General features: G+C 44.7%; 1 protein-coding gene across 1 annotated transcript in view; it reads right to left on the bottom strand.

Moving 5' to 3' along the window:
* Window positions 1-1,766: 1,766 nt before the first annotated feature.
* Window positions 1,767-8,644, bottom strand: part of LOC110503265 (SR-related and CTD-associated factor 4) — a 45,863-nt gene continuing 38,985 nt past the window's right edge. Inside the window, exons 13-14 of the mRNA XM_036961319.1 lie at window positions 4,151-4,277; window positions 1,767-3,734 (exon numbers count right to left, since the gene is read on the bottom strand). Coding sequence (XP_036817214.1) covers window positions 2,980-3,734; window positions 4,151-4,277 — 882 coding nt within the window. The 3' untranslated portion in view covers window positions 1,767-2,979. The remainder of the gene's footprint in view (window positions 3,735-4,150; window positions 4,278-8,644) is intronic.

Here is an 8,644-nt window from a genome sequence, read left to right as displayed (position 1 = left end):
CGCCATTGGACTCTGGAGCAGTGGAAATGCGTTCTCTGGAGGGATGAATCACGCTTTACCATCTGGCAGTTCGATGTACGAATCTGGGTTTGGCGGATACCAGGAGAATGCTACCTGCCCATAATGCATAGCGCAAACTGTAAAGTTTGGTGGAGGAGGAATAAAGGTCTGGGGCTGTTTTTCATGGTTCGGGCCCTTTAGTTCCAGTGAAGGGAAATCCTAATGCTACAACACACAATGACATTCTAGATGATTCTGTGCTTCCAACATTGTGGTAATAGTTTTCGGAAGGCCCTTTCCTGTTTCAGCATAAAAATGCCCCCGTGCACAAAGCGAGGTCCATACAGAAATGGTTTGTTGAGATCGGTGTGGAAGAACTTGACTGGCCTGCAGAGCCCTGTCCTCAACCCCACTGAACACATTTGGGATGAATTGGAACGCCGACCGCCAGCTAGGCCTAATCGCCCAACATCAGTGCCCGACCTCACTAATGCTCTTGTGGCTGAATGGAAGCAAGTCCCTGCGGCAATGTTCCAACATCTAGTGGAAAGCCTTCCCAGAAGAATGGAGGCTGTTATAGCAGCAATGTTCCAACATCTAGTGGAAAGCCTTCCCAGAAGAGTGGAGGCTGTTATAGCAGCAATGTTCCAACATCTAGTGGAAAGCCTTCCCAGAAGAGTGGAGGCTGTTATAGCAGCAATGTTCCAACATCTAGTGGAAAGCCTTCCCAGAAGAGTGGAGGCTGTTATAGCAGCAATGTTCCAACATCTAGTGGAAAGCCTTCCCAGAAGAGTGGAGGCTGTTATAACAGCAATGTTCCAACATCTAGTGGAAAGCCTTCCCAGAAGAGTGGAGGCTGTTATAGCAGCAATGTTCCAACATCTAGTGGAAAGCCTTCCCAGAAGAGTGGAGGCTGTTATAGCAGCATAGGGGGGGACCAACTCCATATTAATGCCCATGATTTTGGAATGAGATGTTGGACGAGCAGGTGTCCACATACTTTGGGCCATCTGTCTACTCTGGATTGTTAAATTGGATTCGTTCTGTCATTTCTTGATTTGATTTGTTATTATTTGTGTATTTATGTGTTGTATCTGCGAGACATTCTACTGCTCTGATGGAGCATTTTGTTGCACCTGCTATGACACCTGCAAAATGTGACCTGTCATTTTTTTTTATGTATAAACCGACCTCAACCACTCCAGTACCCCTGGACATTGAATAACATCCTGACACTGACCTGTATTATACGTACATTCTCACATCGTAGTTCTTGTGGTTTCGATTCAGTCATTTGTATTCTATTTTCTATCATTATCTAGATTAGTGTCACTGCATTGTTGGGAAAGACCTCTGAAGGTTAGACTTTCCCTGTACTGTTTAACAGTTGGCTGTATCCTGTGTTTGATGAGGAGTGTTTTTCCCTGTACTGTTTAACAGTTGGCTGTGTCCTGTGTTTGATGAGGAGTGTTTTTCCCTGTGTTTTTCCCCAGACACAATTTTGGACAGGGACTTGCCCAACTTCTCAAGGGGCCTAGCCCACACCGTATTCCCTGGTCAAAAGTAGGGCACTATATACAGAATAGGGTGGAATTTGGCACGCCTCCCAAGTCAGACCCTATCTACTATCCCATGTAAAGAAGTGATACAGCACCCCCTACTGGTAGACAATGGAACCTGCCTAGTGTCCCTTGTATGAGTGAGTTAAAACAAAAATAACATTTAATATGCCTCCCCTGAAGAACTTACAAAAAAAAAGACACTTAAATTTATACAAAAATAGTTTACTAAAACCAAACTGCTAATGATAAATTCTGAAGCAAAATATTTTCATGTTTTGAAACCCCCCCCCCCCATCAATACAAGGATGATGGTGTTTTCAGGTCAACTGTCTGTTTCTCCTCACTGCCCTAGTGACAGACTTCCTGGAGAGGAAACAAAAAAACATTCACTCAAAATATACAACAAAAAAATCCATCAGCACAAATACAATATATACAAATCACTATTCTTCCCTCTGTGGTTTTCTGTCAGAACATACCAGCTCAAAAAGGCAGGACAGAAGTTCTTCATATGAACAGACTTCCAAATTAGACTTCCACTGGTTTAAACTGTGATATTCTGATAGGGTAGGTTTCCCAGACACAGATTAAACCTAGACCTGGACTAAAAAAGTCGTTCTAACAGAGATCCTCCATTGAACATGTTTTTTATACAATGGACTGGGCTTATTCTGTGATTTGGGAAACTGTCCCATTCATTTTATTTTCTCTGTGTTTAGTCTTAATGTCTTTGGAACGGTGGAGAAACTCGTCAGAGACAGGCTGTACAATACAATGTCTGCGTCTGACTCCGTCTGACTCCGTGTGACTCGGTGTGACGCCGTCTGACTCCGTGTGACTCGGTGTGACGCCGTCTGACTCGGTGTGACTCGGTGTGACGCCGTCTGACTCCGTGTGACTCGGTGTGACGCCGTCTGACTCCGTGTGACTCGGTGTGACTCGGTGTGACGCCGTCTGACTCCGTGTGACTCGGTGTGACGCCGTCTGACTCCGTGTGACTCGGTGTGACGCCGTCTGACTCCGTGTGACTACGTGTGACTCAGTCTGACTCAGTCTGACTCCGTGTGCCCAGTCTGACTCCGTGTGACTCCGTGTGACTCAGTCTGACTCAGTCTGACTCCGTGTGCCCAGTCTGACTCCGTGTGCCCAGTCTGACTCCGTGTGCCCAGTCTGACTCCGTGTGACTCAGTCTGACTCAGTCTGACTCCATATGCCCAGTCTCCAAGTCGTTCTCCAGGCCAGACATCTGGGTTATGTTCAGCAAAACAAAAACAAAAAAACTCTTGGGTTTTTACTGGACAAGTTCAGGTAGTTCATTCCCGTTTCACTCTGTTCCAAAACGTTTTCTCCCTGCTGAACAGGACCCTGGATGACTACCCCCCAGTCTCTACGGCTGAACCCTCCTGGCCCCGCCTCATCACCATTCAAATCTATCCCGTTGGTTCATGAAGCAGTCCCTCCCCTCAGGCCCATCTATGGACCGACCCCCCCCTCCTCCTCTAGGAAACCCTCTCCCCCGCTCCCCAAACCTCCCCTCAGGCCCATCTATGGGCCGACCATTTCCCCCTCCTCCTCCTCCTCTAGGAAACCCTCTCCCCCGCTCCCCAAACCTACCCCCGTCCCTGTCACGTCCCCCAAACCCTGGCCTCTCGCCCCTGAAGTGTCTCCCGCCCTCCCAGTTGCCTTCTTCTTCCCCGGGGGGTCCGGGCTGGAAGGGATGTCTGGGGGGTCCAGGCTGGAAGGGATGTCTGGGGGGTCCAGGCTGGAAGGGATGTCTGGGGGGTCTGTGAGGAAAGTCCTCCATGGACTGGTGGCCCATGGGCATCCTGAACCCACCTGGAGGGCCCCCCCTAGGGGGGAACATGGGGTTGGGGCCCCTGGAGCCCATCATCATAGGGGGCATGTTGGGGGGAGGGAGGTGAGGGGGGAAGTGGGGCTGGAGGTGAGGGGGTGGTAGTCCCGGACGAGGCTGCATGGGCAGCATGGCCGGCCTGGGACCCAGTAACACTGCTGGGCCTGGAGGACTCATCAAGGCCCCTGGTCCGCCTGGGCCTGGAGCTCCCAGCTGGATGTCTGGAGTGTCTGAGGGGCCACCACTCCCTCCAGCCTTGTCCTTAGATCCAGAGTCATCTTTGGTGCTCCCTGGTCCACCCACTACTGGATGAGGGAAACCTGCAGACAGAGTAGACACACACACAACATATGGTTTAGAAACATGGCAAAACATGGAGCACGAAACCCATTTTATACAACAAAACTTTAAAACATGTTGAAGGTTGTGATTCATTTGGTTTGGACCTGTCATTTTCATAAGAAATATATTATAACTGTACAAAACGACAATCGGAGGGGAGAAGGAGAACTGTACAAAACGACAACCGGAGGGGAGAAGGAGAACTGTACAAAACGACAACCGGAGGGGAGAAGGAGAACTGTACAAAACGACAACCGGAGGGGAGAAGGAGAACTGTACAAAACGACAGAGGGGAGAAGGAGAACTGTACAAAACGACAATCAGAGGAGAGAAGGAGAACATTCGTTTGTGATCCTCTAGCTGTTAATTTGGTTCAGTCCCATAATGTTGTTACCTGGAGGCTGTGTGGGGTTGAAGCCAGCAGGCAGGAAGAGAGGGGGTCCACCGGGGGTGAGGGAGGGGGGAGTGCCAGGGAATCCAGAGGGACCACCCATTGACCCTATTGGCTGGACTGGAGGCACCTGGAGACAAACACAAGAATATCAACAACAGTTTTTTTTTTTTAACTGCCTTTGGAAGCAACGTCATCACAATAACTGTTAGTCGGAAGCTTATTGAAATGGGTTTCCATGGCCCGAGCTGCCAGATCACCAAGCACCATAAGATCACCAAGCACCATAAGATCACCAAGCACCATAAGATCACCAAGCACCATAAGATCACCAAGCACCATAAGATCACCAAGCACCATAAGATCACCAAGCACCATAAGATCACCATGCACCATAAGATCACCAAGCACCATAAGATCACCAAGCACCATAAGATCACCAAGCACCATAAGATCACCAAGCACCATAAGATCACCAAGCACCATAAGATCACCAAGCACCATAAGATCACCATGCACCATAAGATCACCAAGCACCATAAGATCACCAAGCACCATAAGATCACCAAGCACCATAAGATCACCAAGCACCATAAGATCACCAAGCACCATAAGATCACCAAGCACCATAAGATCACCAAGCGCAATGCCAAGCGTCGGCTGGAACGGTGTAAAGCTCATCGCCGTTGGACTCTGGAGAAGTGGAAACGCGTTCTCTGAAGTGATGCATCACGCTTCACCATGGTTTTGGAATTAAATGTTCGACAAGCAGGTGTTTTTAAAAAAAAAAGTATTTTATTTAACCTTTATTAACTAGACAAGTTAAATAAGAACAATTTCTTATTTACAATGACGGCATTCCCCGGCCAAACCCTGACGACGCTGGGCCAATTGTGTGCCACTGTGCCCAGGTTACTAACATTAAAAAAAGTACATGAATCCATTTACAGCCAAATAATAATTCATAATAGATCAATAATTTGGACTAATTTGTTTGACAAATCAGATGAAAACATTAAAAATGAAATAAATATAATATATTTTTACAGTTAAAAGCTGTAATATGTCACTTTTGGTCCGACCCGACCAAATCCACACATAGAAAAGTGAGCTACAGATCTGTCATTCTCACTGAAAGCAAGTCTAAGAAGCGATATATATTTTCTATGCGCACTATTTCTATGCTTCCCGTTCTTAAGATTTGTTTTTTTTTTTTTGTGTCTTTTACGTTCGGTATTGTACACCAGCTTCGAAACAGCTGAAAACACATTATTTTTGGTTCTGGAAGATATATTTAACAGCGGTTTAGATGGTATAATGATTCCCTACACAACAACTGCTTGTCTTGACACAAACTGAAATTAGGCAAACTATTAGAATATGAGCAACCAGGTGCCTTCGGGAAGTATTCAGACCACTTGACTCCATCCACATGGTCTTAGGTTACAGCCTTATTTATCAAATCTACACACAATACCTCAATGACAAAGTCAAAACAGGTTTTTAGAAATTTTAGCAAAAAATAAATAAAAAAAACAGAAATACTTTATTTACATAAGTATTCAAAATCTTTGCTACGAGACTCAAAATTGAGCTCAGGTGCATCCTGTTTCCATTGATCATCCTTGCGATGTTTCTACTACTTGATTGGAGTCCACCTGTGGTAAATTCAATTGATTGGACGTGATTTGGAAAGGCACACACCTGTCTATATAAGGTCCCACATTAAAACCTTTATTTTTTATTTTAAATGCAGGTGCAAGCTGTCCACGGGACATTAAAAGCTTAGCAATAACACATTGGGATATCAATAAACATCTGGTTATTTTTGAGTGGGTGAACAAAAAAAGGTTGAAATCTCATTGATCCATGTCAACTGCTCGGCATCTGACCGTCAGGCGCTACAGATGGTAGTACAGTCCAGTAAAATCACTGGGGCCAAGCTTCCTGCCATCCAGGAACGATATACTAGGCGGAGTCAGAGGAAGACCCAAAGAATTGTCAAAGACTCCAGCCACCCGAGTCATAGACTGTTCTCTCTGCTTCCGCACGGCAAGTGGTACCGGAGAGCCAAGTCTAGGTCCAAAAGGCTCCTTAAAAGCTACTACCCCCCAAGCCATAAGACTGATGAACAATTAAACAAATGGCCACTCGGCCTATTTACATTGACCCCCCCCCCCCTTCCTGTTTTTACACTTTTGTTACTCATAGTTTATCTATGCATAGTAGCCTAGCTGTTAGAGCGTTGGATTTGTCACTAAAAGGTTGCAAGTTCAAACCCCCGAGCTGACAAGGTACAAATCTGTCGTTCTGCCCCTGAACATGCAGTTAACCCACTGTTCCTAGACCAGTTAACCCACTAGTTCCTAGACCAGTTAACCCCACTGTTCCTAGAACAGTTAACCCACTGTTCCTAGACCAGTTAACCCACTGTTCCTAGGCCGTCATTGAAAATAAGAATTTGTTCTAAACTGACTTGTCTAGTTAAATAAAGGTTAAATAAAATAGTCACTTTACCTACATGTACAAATGACCTTGACTAACCTGTACTCCCTGTATGAAGCCTCGTTATTTTGTGTTTGTTTTTATTACATTTCATTTTTTTTTAATCTGAACTCTGTTTCTTGAACTGAATTGTTGGGTAAAGGGCTTGTAAGTAAACATTTCACTGTGAGGTCTACTACACCAGTTGTATTCAGCATTTCACTGTAAGGTCTACTACACCTGTTGTATTCAGCATTTCACTGTAAGGTCTACTACACCTGTTGTATTCAGCATTTCACTGTAAGGTATACTACACCTGTTGTATTCAGCATTTCACTGTAAGGTCTACTACACCTGTTGTATTCAGCATTTCACTGTAAGGTCTACTACACCAGTTGTATTCAGCATTTCACTGTAAGGTCTACTACACCTGTTGTATTCGGCATTTCACTGTAAGGTCTACTACACCTGTTGTATTCAGCATTTCACTGTAAGGTCTACTACACCTGTTGTATTCAGCATTTCACTGTAAGGTCTACTACACCAGTTGTATTCAGCATTTCACTGTAAGGTCTACTACACCTGTTGTATTCGGCATTTCACTGTAAGGTCTACTACACCTGTTGTATTCAGCATTTCACTGTAAGGTCTACTACACCTGTTGTATTCAGCATTTCACTGTGAGGTCTACTACACCTGTTGTATTCAGCATTTCACTGTGAGGTCTACTACACCTGTTGTATTCAGCATTTCACTGTAAGGTCTACTACACCTGTTGTATTCAGAATTTCACTGTAAGGTCTACTACACCTGTTGTATTCAGCATTTCACTGTAAGGTCTACTACACCTGTTGTATTCAGCATTTCACTGTAAGGTCTACTACACCTGTTGTATTCAGCATTTCACTGTGAGGTCTACTACACCTGTTGTAGTCAGCATTTCACTGTAAGGTCTACTACACCTGTTGTATTCAGCATTTCACTGTGAGGTCTACTACACCTGTTGTATTCAGCATTTTACTGTGAGGTCTACTACACCTGTTGTATTCAGCATTTCACTGTCAGGTCTACTACACCTGTTGTATTCAGCATTTCACTGTAAGGTCTACTACACCTGTTGTATTCAGCATTTCACTGTAAGGTCTACTACACCTGTTGTATTCAGCATTTCACTGTGGTCTACTACACCTGTTGTATTCGGCATTTCACTGTGAGGTCTACTACACCTGTTGTATTCAGCATTTCACTGTGAGGTCTACTACACCTGTTGTATTCAGCATTTCACTGTGAGGTCTACTACACCTGTTGTATTCAGCATTTCACTGTAAGGTCTACTACACCTGTTGTATTCAGCATTTCACTGTGAGGTCTACTACACCTGTTGTATTCAGCATTTCCCTGTGAGGTCTACTACATCTGTTGTATTCAGCATTTCACTGTAAGGTCTACTACACCTGTTGTATTCAGCATTTCACTGTGAGGTCTACCTACACCTGTTGTATTCAGCATTTCACTGTAAGGTCTACTACACCTGTTGTATTCAGAATTTCACTGTAAGGTCTACTACACCTGTTGTATTCAGCATTTCACTGTAAGGTCTACTACACCTGTTGTATTCAGCATTTCACTGTAAGGTCTACTACACCTGTTGTATTCAGCATTTCACTGTGAGGTCTACTACACCTGTTGTAGTCAGCATTTCACTGTAAGGTCTACTACACCTGTTGTATTCAGCATTTCACTGTAAGGTCTACTACACCTGTTGTATTCAGCATTTCACTGTAAGGTCTACTACACCTGTTGTATTCAGCATTTCACTGTGAGGTCTACTACACCTGTTGTATTCAGCATTTCACTGTAAGGTCTACTACACCTGTTGTATTCAGCATTTCACTGTGAGGTCTACTACACCTGTTGTATTCAGCATTTCACTGTAAGGTCTACTACACCTGTTGTATTCAGCATTTCACTGTGAGGTCTACTACACCTGTTGTATTCAGCATTTCACTGTGA

The sequence above is a fragment of the Oncorhynchus mykiss genome, chromosome 24 (genome assembly GCF_013265735.2).
Source record: "Oncorhynchus mykiss isolate Arlee chromosome 24, USDA_OmykA_1.1, whole genome shotgun sequence".
Taxonomy (NCBI): domain Eukaryota; kingdom Metazoa; phylum Chordata; class Actinopteri; order Salmoniformes; family Salmonidae; genus Oncorhynchus; species Oncorhynchus mykiss.
Note: the sequence above shows the minus strand (reverse complement) of the source record. Positions and strands in the feature narration are given on the sequence as shown.